This window comes from Conger conger, chromosome 13 (genome assembly GCF_963514075.1).
Source record: "Conger conger chromosome 13, fConCon1.1, whole genome shotgun sequence".
NCBI lineage: Eukaryota > Metazoa > Chordata > Actinopteri > Anguilliformes > Congridae > Conger > Conger conger.
Window position 1 is genome coordinate 5347950 of NC_083772.1, and position 26699 is coordinate 5374648.

General features: G+C 41.5%; 1 protein-coding gene across 2 annotated transcripts; it reads left to right on the forward strand.

The window, feature by feature from the left end:
• The first annotated feature begins 9356 nt into the window (after positions 1 to 9356).
• On the forward strand, positions 9357 to 26106 carry LOC133108247 (complement C1q tumor necrosis factor-related protein 5-like). Of its 2 annotated transcripts, XM_061217716.1 has the most exons (4): positions 9357 to 9449; positions 11271 to 11312; positions 12264 to 12326; positions 25090 to 26106. In XM_061217716.1, exons 2-4 carry the CDS (start codon positions 11276 to 11278, stop codon positions 25485 to 25487), a joined length of 498 nt encoding a protein of 165 aa, XP_061073700.1. In that variant the 5' UTR covers positions 9357 to 9449; positions 11271 to 11275; the 3' UTR covers positions 25488 to 26106. The 2 variants fall into 2 exon arrangements, with proteins under 2 accessions (XP_061073700.1, XP_061073701.1); XM_061217717.1 differs by lacking the exons at positions 9357 to 9449; positions 11271 to 11312; positions 12264 to 12326 and adding an exon at positions 24815 to 24844.
• Positions 26107 to 26699: the final 593 nt, after the last annotated feature.

Genomic DNA, 26699 nt, shown 5'->3' on the forward strand with positions numbered 1-26699 from the left:
TCAATAACTCTTATCCTGAAAATCCAAGTGAATGTGATGATGATGGAAGGCACTGCTTCAATTATGATTATGAGTAAGTGTTGTCATAAAACACAAAACCACACAGACATGTAGGATGCAGCACATAGAGACAAACATGAAGACTTACGGACGACGATGACTAAAACACAGGATGGGTTTTTGACAGATTTGATAGATTAGATGCACTGACACATAGAGGTAACAAAAAATAAATAGGCCTGATTGCGACGGCTGAGTGATGTGCTAGTAATCTCTCCTCCAACAATCCAACTAATGCCGTCTCACAGATTTGAAGAACTGATGTTATTCTCACATTTCTCTTATGCTTATTTAAAAACTATGATTGATGTTATTGATAGTTACAATTATTGATCGTATTGATAGTTAATGAATTTGGGGATGCTAAAATAATTAATTAAAGAGTGATTTTGTTAAAGTTAACTCTCAAGAATGTGAGACCTAGTGGTCTCAAACCTAGGAATTTGATAAAAAACTCTTTCATTAAAACAATGAATGTTTAGAATAATGATGATGTTTGAATTAAATGTTTTTATTAATGACATTGAAAATCATGTGCAAAAATAAATGTTTCTATATATCTTTACATTATATGACATTATTGGCATTTGGCAGATGCTCTTATCCAGAGCGACGTACAGTTGATTAGACTAAGCAGGAGACAGTCCTCCACTGGAGCAATGTCGGGTTAAGGGTCTTGCTCAAGGGCCGTGCAGATCTTATTGTTGGTTACACCGGGGATCGAACCATCGACCTTGCAGGTCCCAGTCATGTACCTTAACCACTACACTACAGGCTGCCCACATATCTATATACTATATCTGAAATGCTGTTTAGTACTCAAATGATAGGTCATAGTGTTTAAAGGATCATTTGTAATGCTGTTGAAATGAATGCGTGATTAGAACTGTGTGTCCGTTCAAACATTGAGCTGCAAAGTACAGAGTACACTAAATCAGTTGTTTTAAAAGTCATGACATTAGTTACAAAATGGTTTGATTTAGTGAGTGCAAGCTGTAAAACCCCACGCTAACCCAACGACAGAATTTAGCGAGGGCTGAAGGTATCAGCGTGCTTGTCCTTTTGGTGTTGCTGAAAGAATATTAATAGGGTTAAAATGAGTGGCCCCTATGCGGAGAGTCTAGATCAGCCAATAAATAAACCACGATACAAAGACAGTAGTACCACTCTGCCTTCCGCTCTTTACTGGTCCAGGCTGACCAAGAATCTCCACAATTGGGCCAATATATTCACCTTCGTTTATCTGACTCCATTTCAGAATAATAATTTAGATTAGTTGTCCACATTTGGTAGATGTCGTATTTATAATTTTGACTTGATCGCTATAGGAAACCTGAACTGAGATTTACTCTCCGAACAGTCCTCTGCTGGTACCGCCGCATGTCACATCGCGGGTTATGTGCACGTCTCACAAACTGACTAGATATCTATAGTCATTACAGAGGTCGCAGGAATATGTTGAAATGTAGAAATGTTTTTGTTTGGTGATTGCAGGCCGGGCAGCCTGACGTTGCAGGTTGGGGGCTTAAGACAGCTCAGCTGTCATAGAGTCGCTGACAATATTAAGGTGGGTTAAGAGAGACAATGTGATGTTTGTATGACAGATGATTGGCTAGCTATATTGCATAAAGACTAGGACATTTCCTACAGTGGTAAATCTGCCTGGTAGAGGATGCACTGGTCCTTGGGTGCTTGCTCAGGTCAGAAAAGACCCTTTGCCAGGAAGCTCAAAAGGATCTTTCAGTTACCTGTTTATTCCATACAGCCCTTTTTACTCATCTTGTGTGAGTGATATTGGAGGGAACCACATCACTGCTGATATTCTTTATTTTAAATAAAATCCAACAAAAAATAATTGGAGTAAATAAGTGTTAGATTTTTCTAATTATAAAAGATGTCAAATGTATGTGTCATCCGTCACCATGGGGAAAAGGAACACTCAGAAGAAACTACGTCTCCACAGCCCCTCACTGCGGGCACCGCTGGACAGAATGAGGAAGATGAGGATGACAAAGAGGAAGAAGAGACGAAGACCACTAAAGTCATCTACTAAAGAGGCGTGTTCCGCGTATCTGTGAAGACGCCTATGCAAAGCAGCCAACGTCACTGGTCTTTGGTCCCGAAACAACCTCCTCTGGAGCAATAAATACCACCGGCGCTCTCTGTAGGTAGATTTATTAAACTTCTGAATACTTCGTGCAACAGGCAACGGCGCAGCACCAGGTAATCGCTACTGATATGCTTTTATTTTATCTGAACAAATATTATGACAATAGCCTACTAATGATAAAAAATAATTTTTAAAAAATGTTTTAAACCTGGCGTTAAAGTCCTTTAAATACCCAAAACATGAGAAACAAATGTGGTCTACATTATTTCGTGTGTTTTCATGTTGTCATACATTTTCTTCCGTGAAACGCCTTGGGGTGCGTTTCCCGAAGCCTTCGTTAGCTCTACCTTAACGTTTCAGCGTGTTTCCCGAAACGTTCTTAGCTTAGTATACCTTCTGTATGTCGTACTTCCGTAGATCTAGACCACTCTTAGCTATACCTTAGCGATGGTGTCAGCTCACTCCGCTAGTGGCCACCACTGTTATGACCGCAAGCCTCTGAAATTAGCTGTTGCTCTTATAGTTACATCTCAATCTGTTAAGCAATATGTACAGTAATAACTCTACAGTTCTAGCTGGCTAATAATATTACTAAAATACCACATTAATGGCACTGTTTTCGTGCAAATAATACAATTGTAAATTACGAAGGATGCATGTTGCACTTTATTGAACATGTTGCCTAATTGCCTTTTAAATGATATTCATAAACTGACGATTTCCCACTCTCTGTGTGTGCAGTAGCGATGTTTAACCGTTGTTATTTCTTGGTTTTGTTGGACAGAGTAGTCCTAAAACTGGAAAATAATGTTTCTTTATTCAGCGCCACGTCTCCATTTCTGTGGGACCGCTTATTTCTATTTGGTTTTTTTCCCCCGCCGTATTTTATGTAAAAAGGGTTTATGATTATGCGCTTTTCGTGAAAACGTCAGCTAATCGGAGGAAATGGTGAATTACACCAGTAATGTGATGGTGCTTCTGCCAAATCAACCTTCATCAAGTAATTTAAGGCACTATGACAAAGACATTAAAATAATGTAAATAAAACATGACATGCCAAAGAAGGCGTATTGCTAGATGGCGTAGCCACAAACCGTATCACTAACCGTAAATATAATTTGGTAAATATAATATATAATATAATATTTTCCTGCAGTGTTTTATCCATAAATAACACTACTTTCTCTCATAACGCAGTCAAACAGTCGCTGCATGGAGTGCATAGAGTGAGTCGAAGAGCCTAGTAACGTCGCACCTAGAAGCTATACCTTAAGCCAGAGGTGTCCAATCTTATCCTAAAAGGGCCGGCGTGGGTGCAGGTTTTTGTTTTAACCCAGCAGTAACACATCTGATTATACTAGTGAACTAACCGTGGTCTTTAATCAAGACCTTGATGAGTAGAATCAGCTGTTTTAGTCCTGTGCTAAAACAACAACCTGCACACACACCGGCCCTTTCTAGATAAGATTGGATACCCCTGCCTTAAGCAACCGCCTAAGTGATAGTTCGGGGAACAAGTTAACAACTTTAGTAAGGTATACCTTAGAGAGTCTTCGTAAAGCGCTAAGTGACACCGTTATCCGGAAACGCACCCCTGGCCTGTTTACGGTGGCGCCCGTCTTACCATGGAGATACCGGATCCATCATAATGTTTAAGACAAAGACCCATTATGTCTTGATTTGCCTCTGCTTTGCCACAATTTTAGATTTGGAATCACACAAATAACATGTTGTTAAAGTGCACATTCTCAGATTCTATTCAAAATTGCATGCAAAGGATATGCAGCAAAATGCTAAACATGACCACTTTCACTTTCATTTACATAACATTGCTGTGTCCCAAATATTATGGTGCCCTGAAATGGCGGAATAAACACTGCTGTAATTTCTACATGGTTGAACCAAAATGTACGATACCTTTTAAAATGCTAACTGCTGTTTTATACCTTCACTTTAGTGCAAATGGCCTGCATAGCTGACTGCAAAGGTGGGCCTCTTTGTTTATTATCCATGTATAGGCTACATACTGTAATGTAGTTATATGCCGTATTATGACAACTGTACATTCAACTGATGATTCCAGACAGGCCAAGCATGAGTGGTTAATCCTCACAAATGTTATGGAAACATTTGAACTTGCACACTATATAGGTTAAATATATAGGTTTTTGACATGCTTCAGTGGGAGGAGTGGTGTGGTTGGTACAGTTGTGTCCCGTCTTTGTTTTTCAGGAAGGACCATCGCCTTCACAGCAAAGCTGGAGATTTCCGACAGCTATCCGTTCCACAAGGGCCCCCTGAGGTTCACAAATGTGCTGGTGAATGAGGGACAGGGCTACAGCCCTTTAACCGGTGCATTCACCTGCCCCCGGGCCGGCTTTTACCATTTTACTGTGCATGCGTCCACCTATGGGCTTGCACAATTTATGATCAACAAGAACGGTCAGAATGTGGTCTCAGCCTATCACACCACCTTAGACGACAAGAAGAGCCAAGTGGCCAGTATCGGCAGTGTCATTCAGCTGTCGGAGAGTGACAAGGTGTGGGTAGAGCTGTGGGGACCACCCCGAAATGACATCTTTGCCACTGAAGCCAACGACACTGTGTTCTTGGGGTTCCGTCTTGGGTAGTCACAATACAAAAAAGTGCTTCTTATGCACTGTCCTCTGTCGGCCTGTAGCGTAGTGGTTAAGGTACACGCAAGGTCGGTGGTTCTAATCCCGGTGTAGCCACAACAGCCGTTGGGCCCTTGTGCAAGGCCCTTAACCCTGCATTGCTCCAGAGGAGGATTGTCTCCTGCTTAGTCTAATCAACTGTAGGTTGCTCTGAATAAGAGCATCTGCCAAATGCCAATAATGTAATGTAATGAAATGGGTCAGTGCATAAGAAGCCTGAGTTGATCATTTGAACGCCTGACAGCTATTTCTGAACTCTTCACTCAACACCTAACCACTGGACCAGAGCTATCAAAGCAATGTAATGATCTCACACATGTCCTGCCTCCTGATATTTCCTCCTTGCCCTTCTCAAATCTCAAACTTTTCAGTGGAACAGCGGAAACTCACTGCAGGTTGTTGCCTTTATATGTTGAAGAAAACCATTGTACACTTTTTTCAATTTCACCTGTACCCATACATGTAAACCTTGATTTTTTTCTTTTCTTTTCTGCTTCTGACTTTGTGGTTAATGTTACATTAGTCTTGATGCTTTTGAATAAATGTACATATGATAAATTGTATATGGTGTTTGGCTTTACCTTGAATGATATTCCTGTGCATCTTTCATTTGTATTTGGATTCACTCAATGTACAGTGCCATGAAAAAGTGTTTGGCCCCTTTCCAGTCCTCTGTTATTGCATATTTATCACACTGAGTGGTTTCAGATGTTTAGACAAAATTAAATATTGGACAAAGGGCCAACTGAGTACACAGGACACCTTTTAAAAATTATTTCATTTATTTAATTGATTTATTGAAGATCTTTCAGAATCAAGGTTAAGGATTTCTAAATTTCACATTCCGTGCCATAACGCATTTTTCAGTGTAACACCCAGCAAACTTTAGATGGCTCTACCAGGAAAATGCTCAAGTTTTCAGGAATTTTATCTCATCATGGTTGAGAACACACACAAACAAATGGAAAAAACCGAGAGGTGCTGTGGCACAACCTCTAGGATTTAGTGTAGAATGTTTTGCATACCTCATAATTATTTTTAATAAAATCCAATAAAAATAATTGTAGGAAATAAATGTTACATTTTTTCAAATTCCCTGCTGCATAAAGATGTAAAATGTATGTGTCATCCGTCACCATGGGGAAAGGGAACACTCAGAAGAAACTACGTCTCCACAGCCCCTCACTGCGGGCACCGCTGGACAGAATGAGGAAGATGAAGATGAGAAAGAGGAAGAAGAGAGGAAGACCAGGAAAGTAATCTACTAAAGAGGTGTGTTCCCCATATCTGTGAACACGCCTATGCAAAGCTGCCAACATCACTGGTCTTTTGCCCAAAACAACCTCTTCTGGAGAAATAAATACCACCGGAGCTCTCTGTTGGTAGATTTATTCAACCTCTGAATACTTCGTGGAACAGGCAACGGCGCAGCACCAGGTAATCGCTACTGATATGCTTACTTTCTATCTGAACAAATATTATGACAATAGCCTACTAATGATCTAAAAATATTTTTTAAATATAAAACGCGTTAAACCCTTTAAAGACCCAAAGCTTGAGAAACAACTGTGGTCTACATTATTTTGTATGTTCATGTTGTCATACATTTTCTTTCTCCCTTGAAATGTCCCGGCCTGTTTACATTATGTTTACATAAATAATTCCACAATGGTGGTGCCGGGTTTACCATGGAGATATTGGATCCATCAAGTTCCCCTATTTTCGACTGGGAATTACAGCCCAGAGGTTGATGTGAACTGTTTTTCCCAGTCTGGAGGTGGTCATTTCTGCAATTCCAATATGACGTGAACGCAGCATTAGGCTACATGACAATTCATTTATATGCGAACCAACTAAATGAAATGGTTACTGCGTTGTGCTGTATTTTCTAAATGACAGTGCCTTCCGTAATGTTTGAGTCAAAGACCCATTATGTCTTGATTTGCCTCTGATTTGCCACAATTTTAGATTTGGAATCACACAAATAACATGTTCTTAAAGTGCACATTCGCAGATTTCATTCATAATTGCATGCAAAGGATATGCAACAAAATGCAAAGCATGACCACTTTCATTTACATAACATTGTTGTGTCCCAAAAATTATGGTGCCCTGAAATGGGGGATCAATGTATAAACACTGCTGTAATTTCTACATGGTTGAACCAAAATGTACTATACCTCTTAAAATGCTAACTGCTGTTTTATACCTTCACCTTAGTGCAAATGGAGTCCAAAAAAGCTGACAGCGCTTTCAATCCAGGTGGGCCTCTTTGTTTATTATCTTTGTGTAGGCTACATACTGTAATGTAGTTATATGCAGTGTTATGACAACTGTACTTTCAACTGATAATTCCAGACAGGCCAAGAATGAGTGGTTCAATCTTACAAATGTTGTGGAAACATTTGAACTTGCACACCATAAAGGTTACATTCTTTGACTTGCTTCAGTGGGAGGAGTGGTGTGGTTGGTACAGTTGTGTCCCGTCTTTGTTTTTCAGGAAGGACCATCAGCCTTCACAGCAAAGCTGGAGATTTCCGACAGCTATCCAACCCTCAAGGGCCCCCTGAGGTTCACAAACGTGCTGGTGAATGAGGGACAGGGCTACAGCCCTTTAACCGGTGCATTCACCTGCCCCCGGGCTGGCTTTTACCATTTTACTGTGCATGCGTCCACCTATGGGCTTGCACAATTTATGATCAACAAGAACGGTCAGAATGTGGTCTCAGCCTATCACACCACCTTAGACAGGGGGAAGAAGCGCGAGTCTGTGGCCAGTATCAGCAGTGTCATTCAGCTGTCGGAGAGTGACAAGGTGTGGGTAGAGCTGTGGGGACCACCCCGAAATGACATCTTTGCCTCTCCAGACAACGACACTGTGTTCTTGGGGTTCCGTCTTGGGTAGTCACAATAAAAAAATAATAATTAATTTGGAGTCTGCATCTTAGAATCCCCCCAGCCCCCTCATATCTCTCCTGTCCTGGGTCAGTGCATAAGAAGCCTGAGTTGATCATTTCAATGCCTGACAATTATTTCTGAACTCTATTCTGCTCTTTTTTCAGGAATATTGTTTTTTTTTCCCACCAGTATCCATACCTAGATGTTTTCTTTTCTTTTCTGCTTTTGACTTGTGGTTAATGTTATATTAGTCTTGATGCTTTTGAATACATCTCCATATGATAAATTGTATATGGTGTTTGGCTTTACCTTGAATGATATTCCTGTGCATCTTTCATTTGTATTTGGATTCACTCAATGTACAGTGCCTTTCCAGTCCTCTGTTATTGCCTATCACACTGAGTGGTTTCAGATATTTAGACAGAATGAAATATTGGACAACTGAGTACACAAGACAATTTTTTTTAATAAAAATTCATTTATTTAATTAATTTATTGAAGATATTTCTGAAGTTTAACTTGAACTTGAACTGTATAGTAGTAAATAGCAAATTGAGTTCACTGGGAGTAGTAGTCACATTGTATCAGATTTGTATTGTTGTATTGTAAGTTGGGATGTTTAGATTTCTGACAGTAGCATATGGTTAGATAAATTCTACATTCAAAATTATCCATACGTACAAATTTACAAAGATTTAGGCCTTTTCTTTACAAGGTTATGGACCTCTAAATACCACATTCCGTGCCATAACGCATTTTTCAGTGTAACACCCAGCAAACTTTAAATGGCTCTACCAGGAAAATGCTCAAGTTTTCAGGAATTTTATGTCTCATCATGGTCGAGAACACACTGTGGTGCTGTGGACCACATAATAATAAAACCTCCTGGATTTAGTGTAGAATGTTTTGCATCCCACATAATAATTTTAAATCCATCCATCCATTATCTTAACCCGCTTATCCTGAACAGGGTTGCAGGGGGGCTGGAGCCTATCCCAGCATACATTGGGCGAAAGGCAGGAATACACCCGGGACAGGTCACCAATGCATCGCAGGGCACACACACCATTCACACTCATACCCACGGGCAATTTAGACTCTCCAATCAGCCTAACCTGCATGTCTTTGGACTGCTGCATAAAGCTGTAAAATGTATGTGTCATCCGTCACCATGGGGAAAGGGAACACTCAGAAGAAACTACGTCTGCACAGCCCCTCACTGCGGGCACCGCTGGACAGAATGAGGAAGATGAAGATGAGAAAGAGGAAGAAGAAAAAGAGAGGAAGACCAGGAAAGTAATCTACTAAAGAGGTGTGTTCCGCATATCTGTGAACACACCTATACAAAGCTGCCAACATCACTGGTCTTTTGCCAAAAACCACCTCCTCTGGAGCAATAAATACCACCGGCGCTCTCTGTAGGTAGATTTATTCAACCTCTGTGTAAATAACCCAAATATGTTTTTCATAAGTACATTTATTGATGCTGTTTTAATATCTAATTTACGTTTTAAGCTTATACTGCTTTATTTTCCTGAGTATAAGGGCTTTTAATTTGTAACGAGATTCGCGTGACAGTAAAACGGGAATTGCGCAATACCAGGAAGCAGTCGTGCAACACAAGAGGAAAGACGGAGAGACAAGTTGTAAACGAACGCACGTTGTTTTTCGCTCTCCCTGTTTAGCACCCCCCGAAGAGGCACAAGGTTAGTATCAATTGTACTAGTGTGATAGTGATATGTGCTTGGTGCCATAAATTAGTTTTACTCGTAAGGACTGAATTGCTAAAGGTTTTTGTTTAGCCAAAGTTACATTACATTACATTACAAGGCATTTAGCAGACGCTCTTATCCAGAGCGACGTACAACGAAGTGCAGATCAACCACAAGTACAACAATCGGGACCCTTGAAGAATACCTCAACTTCCAAACTAGCATACCACAGTTAGCAGCTAGAATACCCCGAGTACAACAATACAATAGCTAATACGCAAACGATATCTATACAAAAAAAAAAAGTGCTATTACAGTCTATGGCATATATAAGGCTAATCATGGTGGTGAGTTAAGGAGGGAAAGGTGTAGCCTGAAGAGATGAGTCTTCAGTCTGCGCTTGAAGGAGGTCAGAGACTCTGCCGTTCTGACATCCACCGGGAGGTCATTCCACCACCGTGGGACCAGGACAGACAGCAGTCGTGAGCGAGAAGTGCAGGTGTGGCGAGGGGGAGGCGCCAGACAGCACGAAGTAGCAGAATGGAGGAGTCTTGCTGGTGTATAGGTCTTGATAAGTGATTGAATATATACAGGGGCTGATCCCTTAACTGCCTGGTATGCGAGCATTAAAGTTTTAAATTTGATGCGAGCCATAATAGGCAGCCAGTGGAGGTTGCTGAGCAGGGGGGTGACGTGAATGTCTGGGAACATTGAATATCAGACGTGCTGCAGCATCCTGGATCAGTTGTAGGGGTCTGATGGCAGATGCTGGAAGGTCAGCCAGCAGAGAATTGCAATAGTCCAGGCGGGACAGGACCATTGCTTGAACAAGGAGCTGAGTGGAGGAGGTGGTGAGAAAGTGTCGGATTCTCCGGATGTTGTACAGGAAGAACCTGTGTGCCCGGGTAACTGTAGCGATGTTCTCGGAGAAGGACATGTTGTCCATCACCACTCCAAGGTTTCTTGCACGAGGGGATGTTAGTTTAAGCTTCATAAGAGTTAATGTTACGGTAGTTCACGTATTGAAACTATGGGAAGCTAATGGTGTTTCAGCTCTTAGGTTGATTTGGGGATTTTCAACAAATCTAAGATCATCAGTTAAAGTGTCGGGCCATCTTTCGGTGGGACAGCTACACTCTGAATACTTCGTTTTATCAATTTATATTATGACAATAGCCTACTAATGATCTTAACTGGCGTTAAAGCCCTTTAAAGACCCAAAACATGAGAATCAACTGTGGTCCACATTACTTTGTATGTTTATGTTGTGTTCATGTTGTCATACATTTTCTTCTTCCCTTGAAATGTCCCGGCCTGTTTACATTATGTTTACATAAATAATTCCACAATGGTGGAATAATTCCACCCCGTTTACCATGCACATATTGGATCCATCAAGTTCCCCTATTTTCGACTGGGAATTACAACTCGGAGGTTGATGTGAACTGTTTTTCCCAGTCAGGAGGTTGTAATTTCTGTAATTCCAATATGATGTGAACGCAGCATTAGGCTACATGACAATTAATTTATACACGAACCAACTCAATGAAATGGTTAGTGTTGTGCTGTATTTTCTAAATGACAATGCCCTCCATAATGTTTGAGACAAAGACCCATTATGTCTTGATTTGCCTCTGATTTGCCACAATTTTAGATTTGGAATCACACAATTAACATGTTGTTAAAGTACACATTCTCAGATTTTATGCAAAATTGTATGTATAAACACAATGTATAAACACTGCTGTAATTTCTAAATGGGTGAACCAAAATGTGCGATACCTTTTAAAATGCAAACTGCTGTTTTCACTTTAGCGCAAATGGAATCCAACCAAGCTGACTGTGCTTGCAATCCAGGTTTGACTATTTGTTTATTATCCATGTGTAGGCTACATACTGTAATATAGTTATATGCAGTGTTATGACAACTGTACTTTCAACCGATAATTCCAGACAGGCCAAGAATGAGTGGTTCAATCTCACAAATGTTATGGAAACATTTGAACTCACATTTTTTTAAACAATTACCAGTTCCACTTTCCACCTCAATGTGCCTACTAGGCACGACCTATCATCAATCATCATTACAAACCATCTTACGAAACTGGAAAACTTGAGAAAAAAGAGCATTATGCAATGGACCCCCCCCCCATACACACGCACAACACACACATATCACCAATTTACTCTCACAACCCCAATAAAGCTGATGATAATCCAGTCTCCGCACGTACTGGTCTTTCATATCCTATCACTTATTTGCTCCATTTTCTTTTTCTTTTCTTTTTTCTCTTGTCTTGTTTTTGTCTCAATGACAAATATCAATTTGATGGTGGCCTGTAGCATAGTGGTTTAGGTAAATGACTGGGACGGGCAAGTCTGGGGGTTAAAATCCCAGTGTAGCCACAATCAGATCCGAACAGCTGTTGGGACCTTGAGCAAGGCCCTTAACTCTGCATTGCTCCAGGGGAGGATTGTCTCCTGCTTAGTCTAATCAACTGTATGTTGCTCTGGATAAGAGTGTCTGCCAAATGGCAATAATGTAATGTAATGTAATGTAATATCAATTTGCTCTATTTTTTCCTGCCTGTTGTTTTGTTTCATCACAGTTTGTTTATTGTTTTCATTGTCCCCTTCCAATTTTAATTCAAAATAAAGTTGAAATACTAATTAATTGTATCAATTTTTTTAAACTACCTGTTTTCACACTAAGGTTTTACACTAAAGTGTCAGGGGTCAGTGTAAACGTCATGCATGATAGCATAGAGCAAATTGAGTGAATCTCTTGCATCTCTCTCTCATCTCAAGAGACCACTGATGACCCCAAGCCAACTGGAAACAGAGGTGATGGGCCTGACCATGTTAAGCCAGGTAGGTACCATCTCTCTTTAAAGCAAGTAAGGGAGATGGCAATATGCCAGATGTTACTCATTGAGGAGATGTTCAGCTTTCCTCTCTCAGAAGAAACTGAAGGACTCCTGGGAAGAGCATTGGGGTGGCCAGTATTGGATCCTGGGCAGTGGGGAGAGTGAAGGTTGATTTTGTTTGGGTGAATGATTGCGATGGTATCTCTCCCCATTATGGGCTTCATGTCATGAGTGATCGTTCCTGTGGGTAAAAGGTGACAATGACTTGCTTCAGTGGGAGGAGTGGTGTGGTTGGTACAGTTGTGTCCCGTCTTTGTTTTTCAGGAAGGACCATCGCCTTCACAGCAAAGCTGGAGATTTCCAACAGCTATCCGACCCACAAAGGCCCCCTGAGGTTCACAAACGTGCTGGTGAATGAGGGACAGGGCTACAGCCCTTTAACCGGTGCATTCACCTGCCCCCGGGCTGGCTTTTACCATTTTACCGTGCATGCGTCCACCTATGGGCGTGCACAATTTATGATCAACAAGAACGGTCAGAATGTGGTCTCAGCCTATCACACCACCTTAGACGACAAGAAGAGCCAAGTGGCCAGTATCGGCAGTGTCATTCAGCTGTCGGAGAGTGACAAGGTGTGGGTAGAGCTGTGGGGACCACCCCGAAATGACATCTTTGCCACTCCAGACAACGACACTGTGTTCTTGGGGTTCCGTCTTGGGTAGTCACAATAAAAAAATAATAATTATGATCATAATTTGGAGTCTGCATCTTAAAATCCCCCCTCCCCCCTCCTATCCCTCATGTCCTGGGTCAGTGCATAAGAAGCCTGAGTTGATCATTTCAATGCCTGACAACTATTTCTGAACTCTATTCTGATCTATTTTTTTTCTTTTCTGCTTTTTACTTTGTGGTTAAGGTTACATTAGTCTTGATGCTTTTGAATAAATCTCCATCTGATAAATTGTAAATGGTGTTTGGCTTTACCTTGAATGATATTCCTGTGCATCTTTAATTTGTATTTGGATTCACTCAATGTACAGTGCCATGAAAAAGTGTTTGGCCCCTTTCCAGTCGTCTGTTATTGCATATTTATCACACTGAGTGGTTTCAGATATTTAGACAAAATGAAATATTGGACAAAGGTACACAAGGCACAAGGCACCTTTTAAAAATTATTTCATCGATTTAATTAATTTATTGAAGATCTTTCTGAAGTTTAACTTGAACTTGAACTGTATAGTAGTAAATAGCAAATTTAGTTCACTGGGAGTAGTAGTCACATTGTATCAGATTTGTATGATAACGATCTTTACAGGACTCTTGCTTTTTTTGAGGGGTGTCACAGGTACGTAAAGATGTATGAAGTTGGGATGTTTAGATTTCTGACAGTAGCATATGGTTAGATAAATTCTACATTCAAAATTATCCATACGTACAAATTTACAAAGATTTAGGACTTTTCTTTACAAGGTTATGGACCTCTAAATATCACATTCTGTGCCATAACGCATTTTTCAGTGTAACACCCAGCAAACTTTAAATGGCTCTACCAGGAAAATTCTTAAGTTTTTGGGAATTTTATATCTCATCATAGTTGAGAGCACACTGTGGTGCTCCTGTGGTAAACCTCCTGGATTTAGTGTAGAATGTTTTGCATACCACATAATAATTTTAAATAAAATCCAATAAACATAATTCTAGTAAATAAGTGTTACATTTTAAAAATTCCCTGTTGTATAAAGATGAAAAATGCATGTCATCTGTCACCATGAGGAAACTAAACAAAAGGCTGCTCGCCTTCATTACATTACATTACATTACTGGCATTTGGCAGACGCTCTTATCCAGAGCGACGTACAACAAAGTGCATACCCATAACCAGGGCTAAGTGCGCTGAAAGTCCCTAGAGGGAAGTACAATTTCAATTGTACTTCACCTGCTCAGGGGTGACATGGCTCAGGCAGTAAGAGCAGTCGTCTGGCAGTCGGAGGGTTGCCGGTTCGATCCCCCGCCCGGGCTGTGTCGAAGTGTCCCTGAGCGAGACACCTAACCCCTAAATGCTCCTGACGAGCTGGTTGGTGCCTTGCATGGCAGCCAATCGCTGTTGGTGTGTGAGTGTGTGTATGAATGGGTGAATGAGAAGCATCAGTTGTACAGCACTTTGGATAAAGGCGCTATATAAATGCCAACCATTTACCATTCAGAAGTGTTAGGTTTCGTGTGTGGTTTCATTCAATGTATTGTATTCAATGTTGTTAGCGTTTCCGTGTTTTTGTTACCTCTGTGCGCACCGTAGCCGTAGTTTGTTTCACTTCATTCGTTTCACCGGTTTCACTTCCTGATGGTTTCCCCCACCTGATTCCCATTCCCTCTCGTTACCTGTGTTATTTAAACCCCTTTGTTTGTTTGTCCCTGCCAGATTGTTATGCATTTATGCCATACATTACAGTGTTTTCCGATTGATATCTGTTACGACCTGTTTCGTCCCCGACCTCCGAGTTTAGCTTTCTCCGCCTGTCTGATTCTGACCCATAGTTTTTCGACCCTTGTTTCTGGATTGTGTTTTCGTCTGTTTCGCCCGTTTGTTTTCGATCCATCGCCTGTGACCACTACTACTCTTTGGATTACCATTGATATATCTGTTGCTGGAAACCTGACCTATTGCCTGGACTATCTATTATGAACCGCCTTATCCCTGCTGTATCTGTTTGCTGGCTTCTGACCATCACCTGTCTGACCTGCTACTTTATAATTACTTATAATCCTCTGTCTTGGTCTCGCATCTGGGTCCCCTGTTCTGAGTGCCCGACAAAACAATCTGGCCTCTGTCAGGCACTCAGAACAGGTCGGTATACTGACGGTTTGTGCAGTGCATGCATGTGAGCAGACAGACTTGTCGATACTGACTTGAGATACATGGAATTTGAATGTGGAACAGGGACTTCATAATTTCAAGGTGAAAGACTCCTTTTCGAGGGGCCTTAAATCACCGTGCAGAGGATCGTACATATCACTTCCTACCCCTAAAAAGACCTTGGCAGCCCAGATAAGGGGCAAGGCAGGCAGCTGCACAGGTACACGCCACTATCGAGTTTGACGGTATTCTGTAAAATACTTGCTTTCACAAGCTGCTCTATGTCTTGTGTGTGTCATTTTTATATTTTATGTGTATAAGGTTTGAGAATCCTTCTTAAATATATGCGTGATTACTGCCGGGTGTTTTAAGTATTGTGAAATTTCTGAGGGCGAGAACAAATTGGTTGTTCTCATACATAATAAAAATATTGTATATGGAATTCAAATAAATAAATAAATAATGTGGATTTCCAAGAGGGAGAACAAATTGGTTGTTCTCATAAATAATAAAAAATATATAATAATAAATTGGTGCAAGAGGAAAACGTTAAGTTCCATTGCAAAAGGTTAACATTTTATTTTTATTTTTTATTTTCCTTTTCTTTTTATTCAGTTTTTGAGGAAAAGCAAATCCAAAGAAGAAAGGTTGATCTTGTGATGTTGACGGGCCGCTCAGAAATGTCAGATAACATTGAGACTCCCCTGGACTTTATGCCCAAACGTTTTGACACTGAGTATAACAAAATGATGTCTGTTTGGAGAAAATGATTGCAACTATGTGTGGCCAGATAAGACTGGAACCTGATTGTGTCGTGTCTAGGAAACGACAGTCCAAATCTTCAATTTGTCAAAAAACATCTTCACGAGGGAAAAGACGACACCACGGCAGCAAGTTCTTCAGGAAAATCAGACTTTATTAGCCCACGTGCATAAAGCCGGATCAGTTCTCCAGAACTGAATCCCGACTGTCACACCCATTTTATACACATTTGCTCCACCTACAACTCCTCCTCAAACCTCATTCTGCCAAATCACCCACACTGTTCTTATCGTAACTCCTCCCAAAGCTCCTCCCACAACGTCATTGTGGCAAATTGCCAACAGTCCTTATGCTCTGCCAAATCTGTACAAAGTTCAGGGCGTTCTGCCAACTACGAACAAAGTTCAGGACTTCCCCTGTCCTCACTTCACCCCGCACCTGCTCTTGGCAGAGTGGAAAACTACCAGACCTCATAAAGTTCTGGATGCCCCCCCTCTAACACACACGTCATCCATACACGTCACTCTGTATCTTTCGCTTTTCTAAGACGAACTAAGCAGCAGTAATCTTTGAAAATATACAGACATACTAAACATTTGATTAATTATTCTCTTCTAAGGGAGTAAATTTACGTTTCATTCTTTGCATTCTTTGCTCTCATTTCAACAGTTTTCACTGTGGTTTTTTGCTTTTTTTGTATAGCTCAGCTATAATTAATGTTCTAGGTTCATTTGATTTGATAACAAGCAGCGTACATGGGATATAGTGATTGTAAGTCACTGGCATATAGATACACTTCTGGCATAAAACATTGAGAGTCCCGGAGAAATCAGCTGTACAGTCATATCTCGCTCTGCCCGTGTCCTTGACAGTTTGAGACGCCTCCCCCCCCCAGCTGGCTGCTGTGTAATTCTAGCACAATTTAGCAGTTAATCAGTTTGAAACTATACAGGGTACATATCATACTTTAATACGGATATATTGATACACTTTTAGCATACATCGTCAAGAGTTTTGGAGGAACCAGCCTGCTCACAAAGGTGAAGTCTGATTTTGACTTGTGATTGTTTATCATGCTTTTAGGAGGGAGATCTTTTGTTCTGTGAATTTTCCCCTACAATTGCTTGGAGAGCGTTGAGGCTGTGTTGATTGGAAAAGAAAAGAAACCAGGCTGGTAGAAGAAAAATGAGATAAAAATGTACCGGCAACACTTTAATCAATGGAAAATTGAGTTGCAGAGACATCAGAACAAGCCTGGAAGGAGGACTGAAAGAGCCAGGAAGGAGCCGGAAGGGAGCCCGTGAAGGAGGAGCTTATCTGTGACGCAGAACCAAGCTGCCCTGCCCTCACTGGGAAACCACCACCTTATGCTGGAGCTCCCCCTGCTGGAAGAATGTACCCCGGTCTTGGGGAAGTCCAAATGATGGTAAATCAGTCTCATACTGGATGGCAGATGGAAGGAGACCGGCAGGTGGAAGGACGACTCAGTGTGAAGGGACCTATCAGGCCAGCTGAGCACCTCCTGCCCTCCCCGCCTGAGGGACACCAGCAGCAAGGCCATTCTGTTCATTGCAGGGTGATGACCTACACAACAGCCAGCTGTTTGCGGAAGGATCCATGGCACATCAAGACCCTTGCCAGAAGCAAGAGCGCCCCCTAAAGGCCGGAACTGGAAAAGAGACGAGACCCATCAACAATACTCACCAACATCCAACCTTCAACGACCCATTACACTGTCATAGACTTGTGCTCAGCATTGTTCTCCATCCCCTTATATGAACAATGTCGTCGCCTCTTAACTACTGCAGGCAGTGGATCTGTGACTATGCCCTGATGTCCTGGCCACTGCTAGACCTTGCGGTACACGCAGGCTCCACTGGACAGTTAGCCTGGACTGCAGAAGCTGATGGAGCATTTGGCAACCTTAAACAGGCTCTGCAGCTAGCACCAGCATTAGGCCTTCCCAATTACACTCAACCATTCCATCTCTTCTGTGCCCAAGCCGCCGGGTTCTACACAGCCTTACTGGCGCAGCTTGTCATGAAACAGTTAAAACCGCTAGCCTATTACAGCACCAGGCTAGACACTGTGGAAAGAGGACTGCACCCATGTGAAACAGGTTTAGCAGCAGCTGAATTTGGCAAACCCTTTAATGGCCGGACACCCAACCACGCTATATGTGTCACACGCTGTGGACTCTGTGCTGTCTAGAGAAAAATCTTCCCTAGAAGAGTTTCCGGCATTGAAGTTTTGTTGACCCAACCACACATCACGATCACTCGCTGCCAGGTTGTCAACCCAGCCACTTATGACCACTCCCCTCGATGGAGAACCACACAACTGCACAGCCACAGTTGAAGAGGACTCAAGCGGTAGACCTGATCTGTTTACAAACCCCCTCACCTCCCCACACTTTGTTTGCTGACGGCTCATCATTTATTGACCCCGATGGCTGAAGGAAATCAGGACTTGCCATTGTCACTCAACACTCCCCTTTCACTTAGAACTGATTCCATTACAGTGTGGTAACTCCCAAAACTAGTGCCCAGCAGGCAGAGATAGTAGCACTGGCTAGAGCCTGCCAGTTGGCAGAAGGGAAGTCCATCAACATCTATAGTGACTCTGCCTATGCTTGCGTGGTACATTCTTGGGGGGCCACTTGGGCATGCCGTGGGTTTTTAACAGCTACTGGTACACTGGTTAAAAATAAAAAATAGATCTCTGACTTACTCAAGGCAATAAATCTACCATCAAAGCTACCTGTAATCAAATGTGCAGCACACACAAAAAAACAAGACCCTATTTCCCAGGGCAATGCACACACGGATGCTGCAGCTAAAAGAGCTACTGACCTTGGCCTGCTAATCAGGCCCCTGTAATCAAAATACAGGAATTTACTTTGCAAGAACTTCTGGAGGTTCAGCAATCTGCCTCCACAACTGAGCAAGAACTCTGGAAATTGAGAGGTTGGATCCTGTCACTGACATATGGCGCCAGAACTCCACGGGCAAAGTTGTTGCCCCAAACTCCCACTTGCAACTCCTATGCAGATCGGCTCACGGTGTGTAATGGGGGAGATGATCCGCCCCACCCAACACCACACAACCAGGTATGCTGACACCAGGAAAATGGGCCCATTCTTACAATGCCTTTTGGAATGGCCACCCCATACTACCAAGCCACCAATCCCCTGTAAAAACTATTGCCCAAACACGACCCAGAACCCTTTTTCCTGTCTGCTTCAAAGAGAGCGGTAATTTAGATATGAGAACAACTACCCATTGTAAATTATCCTTAAACGCCACCAAAATGCGGGAAATGACCAACACTAATTTAACTAAAGGGACTGCTATCGCATTAGACATGTATTGGCAGTGTGGGGAAAATGCTTGGAACTGCCTGCCAGTTCACTGGGTGGGAATATGCCCCTGTCACACTAGTAAGGTCAGTTTTCATAGTTCAAGCGAAGCCAGAGGATCTAGGGAAACATAAAATAACACTTGAAAGGAGAAGACAGGCAAGCTGGGGAGACAGGGTCAAGCCAGGTAACATATGAGCCGGGAGAAATGTTCTTCTCCTCCGGTCTCAGCGTGCAATCCATAGCAAGCGCTACGTGGTTGCAGGTCATACGGTGTTTTAGATAAGTATAACGCAGTGGCAGGGGCAGTGTGTGCGATCATAGGGCACTCCTGTTGCACCTACATCCCCCAAAATAGTGCTGATAATGGAACCCTGAGCAAGGCTGTAGATAAGCGCAAATACATTTGAGATGGGGCAGAATAGGGAGCTGGGATCAATACAGACAGGAATCCCTTTGATTAAAAAAAAAAATAGTTTGGTAGCATAGGCCCTTAAACCACTCACAATTTTATTTTGCATAATGCCTTGTTTCCTGAGCTGTTTGAAGAACGTGTTCCACAGGATGTTTTAAAACAATCTCAATGTTACAGCAGACACATATCCCCCAGGCTCAAAGAAACCCGGACAGTCCTAGGTATAAGGCACTCAGGGGGGGGGGGGGGATCCAAAAGCAAAACCACGACGTAAGATCTTTCGTTAACAGAGTCTTTATTCTTTCAATGCAGATTGAACAAGCAAAGATCAGAAGCCGGCAAACAGACACAGCAGGGATAAGGCAGTTCGTAATAGATAGTCCAGGCAATAGGTCAGATCTCCAGCAAACAGATATATCAATGGTAATCCAAAGAATAGTAGTGGTCACAAGCGAGGGGTCAAAAACAAACGAGTTAATCAGACAAAAACTACGGGTCAGAATCAGATAGACGGAATGAGCTGAACTCGGAGGTCGGGGGGGCAAAACGGGTCGTAACGGGTATCAATCAGAAACCGCTGACGAGTATGGCCTGAACACATAACACCCCGGCAACTAACTGCACAAACAGCGGGGTTTATATACATTACATTACATTATTGGCATTTGGCAGACGCTCTTACCCAGAGTGACGTACAGTTGATTAGACTAAGCAGGAGACAATTCTCCCCTGGAGCAATGCAGGGTTAAGGGCCTTGCTCAAGGGCCCAACGGCTGTGAAACGGGTGACATGAATGAATGAAGTGAAGGTGAAGGTGGGCACAGAGGTAATAAAAAACACAGAAACGCGAATGACATAAACAGAAAACATACAGGCAAAAACACGAAAGCTAACACAAGGAAAATGAATCCAGATTCTTGTGACGGCTTAGACATTATGTCCGTAGCATCAAATGGGATAATAATATAATAATGCTGTAATTATCAATAACTCTTATCCTGAAAATCCAAGTGAATGTGATGATGATGGAAGGCACTGCTTCAATTATGATTATGAGTAAGTGTTGTCATAAAACACAAAACCACACAGACATGTAGGATGCAGCACATAGAGACAAACATGAAGACTTACGGACGACGATGACTAAAACACAGGATGGGTTTTTGACAGATTTGATAGATTAGATGCACTGACACATAGAGGTAACAAAAAATAAATAGGCCTGTTTGCGACGGCTTAGTGATGTGCTAGTAATCTCTCCTCCAACAATCCAACTAATGCCGTCTCACAGATTTGAAGAACTGATGTTATTCTCACATTTCTCTTATGCTTATTTAAAAACTATGATTGATGTTATTGATAGTTACAATTATTGATCATATTGATAGTTAATGAATTTGGGGATGCTAAAATAATTAATTAAAGAGTGATTTTGTTAAAGTTAACTCTCAAGAATGTGAGACCTAGTGGTCTCAAACCTAGGAATTTGATAAAAAACTCTTTCATTAAAACAATGAATGTTTAGAATAATGATGATGTTTGAATTAAATGTTTTTATTAATGACATTGAAAATCATGTGCAAAAATAAATGTTTCTATATATCTTTACATTATATGACATTATTGGCATTTGGCAGATGCTCTTATCCAGAGCGACGTACAGTTGATTAGACTAAGCAGGAGACAGTCCTCCCCTGGAGCAATGTCGGGTTAAGGGTCTTGCTCACGGGCCATGCAGATCTTATTGTTGGTTACACCGGGGATCGAACCACCGACCTTACAGGTCCCACTCATGTACCTTAACCACTACACTACAGGCTGCCCACATATCTATATACTATATCTGAAATGCTGTTTAGTACTCAAATGATAGGTCATAGTGTTTAAAGGATCATTTGTAATGCTGTTGAAATGAATGCGTGATTAGAACTGTGTGTCCGTTCAAACATTGAGCTGCAAAGTACAGAGTACACTAAATCAGTTGTTTTAAAAGTCATAACATTAGTTACAAAATGGTTTGATTTAGTGAGTGCAAGCTGTAAAACCCCACGCTAACCCAACGACAGAATTTAGCGAGGGCTGAAGGTATCAGCGTGCTTGTCCTTTTGGTGTTGCTGAAAGAATATTAATAGGGTTAAAATTAGTGGCCCCTATGCGGAGAGTCTAGATCAGCCAATAAATAAACCACGATACAAAGACAGTAGTACCACTCTGCCTTCCGCTCTTTACTGGTCCGGGCTGACCAAGAATCTCCACAATTGGGCCAATATATTCACCTTCGTTTATCTGACTCCATTTTAGAATAATAATTTAGATTAGTTGTCCACATTTGGTAGATGTCGTATTTATAATTTTGACTTGATCGCTATAGGAAACCTGAACTGAGATTTACTCTCCGAACAGTCCTCTGCTGGTACCGCCGCATGTCACATCGCGGGTTATGTGCACGTCTCACAAACTGACTAGATATCTATAGTCATTACAGAGGTCGCAGGAATATGTTGAAATGTAGAAATGTTTTTGTTTGGTGATTGCAGGCCGGGCAGCCTGACGTTGCAGGTTGGGGGCTTAAGACAGCTCATAGAGTCGCTGACAATATTAAGGTGGGTTAAGAGAGACAATGTGATGTTTGTATGACAGATGATTGGCTAGCTATATTGCATAAAGACTAGGACATTTCCTACAGTGGTAAATCTGCCTGGTGGAGGATGCACTGGTCCTTGGGTGCTTGCTCAGGTCAGAAAAGACCCTTTGCCAGGAAGCTCAAAAGGATCTTTCAGTTACCTGTTTATTCCATACAGCCCTTTTTACTCATCTTGTGTGAGTGATATTGGAGGGAACCACATCACTGCTGATATTCTTTATTTTAAATAAAATCCAACAAAAAATAATTGGAGTAAATAAGTGTTAGATTTTTCTAATTATAAAAGATGTCAAATGTATGTGTCATCCGTCACCATGGGGAAAAGGAACACTCAGAAGAAACTACGTCTCCACAGCCCCTCACTGCGGGCACCGCTGGACAGAATGAGGAAGATGAGGATGACAAAGAGGAAGAAGAGACGAAGACCACTAAAGTCATCTACTAAAGAGGCGTGTTCCGCGTATCTGTGAAGACGCCTATGCAAAGCAGCCAACGTCACTGGTCTTTGGTCCCGAAACAACCTCCTCTGGAGCAATAAATACCACCGGCGCTCTCTGTAGGTAGATTTATTAAACTTCTGAATACTTCGTGCAACAGGCAACGGCGCAGCACCAGGTAATCGCTACTGATATGCTTTTATTTTATCTGAACAAATATTATGACAATAGCCTACTAATGATAAAAAATAATTTAAAAAAAATGTTTTAAACCTGGCGTTAAAGTCCTTTAAATACCCAAAACATGAGAAACAAATGTGGTCTACATTATTTCGTGTGTTTTCATGTTGTCATACATTTTCTTCCGTGAAACGTCTTGGGGTGCGTTTCCCGAAGCCTTCGTTAGCTCTACCTTAACGTTTCAGCGTGTTTCCCGAAACGTTCTTAGCTTAGTATACCTTCTGTATGTCGTACTTCCGTAGATCTAGACCACTCTTAGCTATACCTTAGCGATGGTGTCAGCTCACTCCGCTAGTGGCCACCACTGTTATGACCGCAAGCCTCTGAAATTAGCTGTTGCTCTTATAGTTACATCTCAATCTGTTAAGCAATATGTACAGTAATAACTCTACAGTTCTAGCTGGCTAATAATATTACTAAAATACCACATTAATGGCACTGTTTTCGTGCAAATAATACAATTGTAAATTACGAAGGATGCATGTTGCACTTTATTGAACATGTTGCCTAATTGCCTTTTAAATGATATTCATAAACTGACGATTTCCCACTCTCTGTGTGTGCAGTAGCGATGTTTAACCGTTGTTATTTCTTGGTTTTGTTGGACAGAGTAGTCCTAAAACTGGAAAATAATGTTTCTTTATTCAGCGCCACGTCTCCATTTCTGTGGGACCGCTTATTTCTATTTGGTTTTTTTCCCCCGCCGTATTTTATGTAAAAAGGGCTTATGATTATGCGCTTTTCGTGAAAACGTCAGCTAATCGGAGGAAATGGTGAATTACACCAGTAATGTGATGGTGCTTCTGCCAAATCAACCTTCATCAAGTAATTTAAGGCACTATGACAAAGACATTAAAATAATGTAAATAAAACATGACATGCCAAAGAAGGCGTATTGCTAGATGGCGTAGCCACAAACCGTATCACTAACCGTAAATATAATTTGGTAAATATAATATATAATATAATATTTTCCTGCAGTGTTTTATCCATAAATAACACTACTTTCTCTCATAACGCAGTCAAACAGTCGCTGCATGGAGTGCATAGAGTGAGTCGAAGAGCCTAGTAACGTCGCACCTAGAAGCTATACCTTAAGCCAGAGGTGTCCAATCTTATCCTAAAAGGGCCGGCGTGGGTGCAGGTTTTTGTTTTAACCCAGCAGTAACACATCTGATTATACTAGTGAACTAACCGTGGTCTTTAATCAAGACCTTGATGAGTAGAATCAGCTGTTTTAGTCCTGTGCTAAAACAACAACCTGCACACACACCGGCCCTTTCTAGATAAGATTGGATACCCCTGCCTTAAGCAACCGCCTAAGTGATAGTTCGGGGAACAAGTTAACAACTTTAGTAAGGTATACCTTAGAGAGTCTTCGTAAAGCGCTAAGTGACACCGTTATCCGGAAACGCACCCCTGGCCTGTTTACGGTGGCGCCCGTCTTACCATGGAGATACCGGATCCATCATAATGTTTAAGACAAAGACCCATTATGTCTTGATTTGCCTCTGCTTTGCCACAATTTTAGATTTGGAATCACACAAATAACATGTTGTTAAAGTGCACATTCTCAGATTCTATTCAAAATTGCATGCAAAGGATATGCAGCAAAATGCTAAACATGACCACTTTCACTTTCATTTACATAACATTGCTGTGTCCCAAATATTATGGTGCCCTGAAATGGCGGAATAAACACTGCTGTAATTTCTACATGGTTGAACCAAAATGTACGATACCTTTTAAAATGCTAACTGCTGTTTTATACCTTCACTTTAGTGCAAATGGCCTGCAAAGCTGACTGCAAAGGTGGGCCTCTTTGTTTATTATCCATGTATAGGCTACATACTGTAATGTAGTTATATGCCGTATTATGACAACTGTACATTCAACTGATGATTCCAGACAGGCCAAGCATGAGTGGTTAATCCTCAAAAATGTTATGGAAACATTTTAACTTGCACACTATATAGGTTAAATATATAGGTTTTTGACATGCTTCAGTGGGAGGAGTGGTGTGGTTGGTACAGTTGTGTCCCGTCTTTGTTTTTCAGGAAGGACCATCGCCTTCACAGCAAAGCTGGAGATTTCCGACAGCTATCCGTTCCACAAGGGCCCCCTGAGGTTCACAAATGTGCTGGTGAATGAGGGACAGGGCTACAGCCCTTTAACCGGTGCATTCACCTGCCCCCGGGCCGGCTTTTACCATTTTACTGTGCATGCGTCCACCTATGGGCTTGCACAATTTATGATCAACAAGAACGGTCAGAATGTGGTCTCAGCCTATCACACCACCTTAGACGACAAGAAGAGCCAAGTGGCCAGTATCGGCAGTGTCATTCAGCTGTCGGAGAGTGACAAGGTGTGGGTAGAGCTGTGGGGACCACCCCGAAATGACATCTTTGCCACTGAAGCCAACGACACTGTGTTCTTGGGGTTCCGTCTTGGGTAGTCACAATACAAAAAAGTGCTTCTTATGCACTGTCCTCTGTCGGCCTGTAGCGTAGTGGTTAAGGTAAATTACTGGGACACGCAAGGTCGGTGGTTCTAATCCCGGTGTAGCCACAACAGCCGTTGGGCCCTTGTGCAAGGCCCTTAACCCTGCATTGCTCCAGAGGAGGATTGTCTCCTGCTTAGTCTAATCAACTGTAGGTTGCTCTGAATAAGAGCATCTGCCAAATGCCAATAATGTAATGTAATGAAATGTGTCAGTGCATAAGAAGCCTGAGTTGATCATTTGAACGCCTGACAGCTATTTCTGAACTCTTCACTCAACACCTAACCACTGGACCAGAGCTATCAAAGCAATGTAATGATCTCACACATGTCCTGCCTCCTGATATTTCCTCCTTGCCCTTCTCAAATCTCAAACTTTTCAGTGGAACAGCGGAAACTCACTGCAGGTTGTTGCCTTTATATGTTGAAGAAAACCATTGTACACTTTTTTCAATTTCACCTGTACCCATACATGTAAACCTTGATTTTTTTCTTTTCTTTTCTGCTTCTGACTTTGTGGTTAATGTTACATTAGTCTTGATGCTTTTGAATAAATGTACATATGATAAATTGTATATGGTGTTTGGCTTTACCTTGAATGATATTCCTGTGCATCTTTCATTTGTATTTGGATTCACTCAATGTACAGTGCCATGAAAAAGTGTTTGGCCCCTTTCCAGTCCTCTGTTATTGCATATTTATCACACTGAGTTGTTTCAGATATTTCGACAAAATGAAATATTGGACAAAGGGACAACTGAGTACACAAGGCACCTTTTAAAAATTATGTCATTTATTTAATTTATTGAAGATCTTTCTGAATTTTAATTGAACATCACATTGTGTCAGATTTGTAGGATAACTATCTTTATAGGAGAAAATACAATACTTGAGCAATATAGTAAGCTTATAAAACAATAAAGCTAAATATCACAATGTGTCTATAATCTCACAAACTCATTACCACAGGTCTCCAGTTCACCCCAGTTATGGGTTTATATGCACATTGACATCTCTTTCAAGCAGGAAACATGAAAAACTGCAACTAGTCGATTCAATTTTATTATTTGTTTTGTGTATATCACTTTAGTTACAGAAGACTTATAAAGATGATTTACAGGGTAACAGAAGGGCAAAAAAAAAACAGGTCTGTAAATCACAACAGAGC

What these genes read in the sequence shown, in the direction of transcription:
- LOC133108247 (XM_061217716.1), top strand. Translation starts at nt 11,276, where the DNA reads ATGGAATCCAACCAAGCTGACTGTGCTTGCAATCCAG. An exon ending in TGACTGTGCTTGCAATCCAG is followed by an intron (nt 11,313 to 12,263) that starts GTTTGACTATTT and finishes TCTCATCTCAAG; the next exon opens with AGACCACTGATGACCCCAAG. An exon ending in GCCTGACCATGTTAAGCCAG is followed by an intron (nt 12,327 to 25,089) that starts GTAGGTACCATC and finishes TTTGTTTTTCAG; the next exon opens with GAAGGACCATCGCCTTCACA.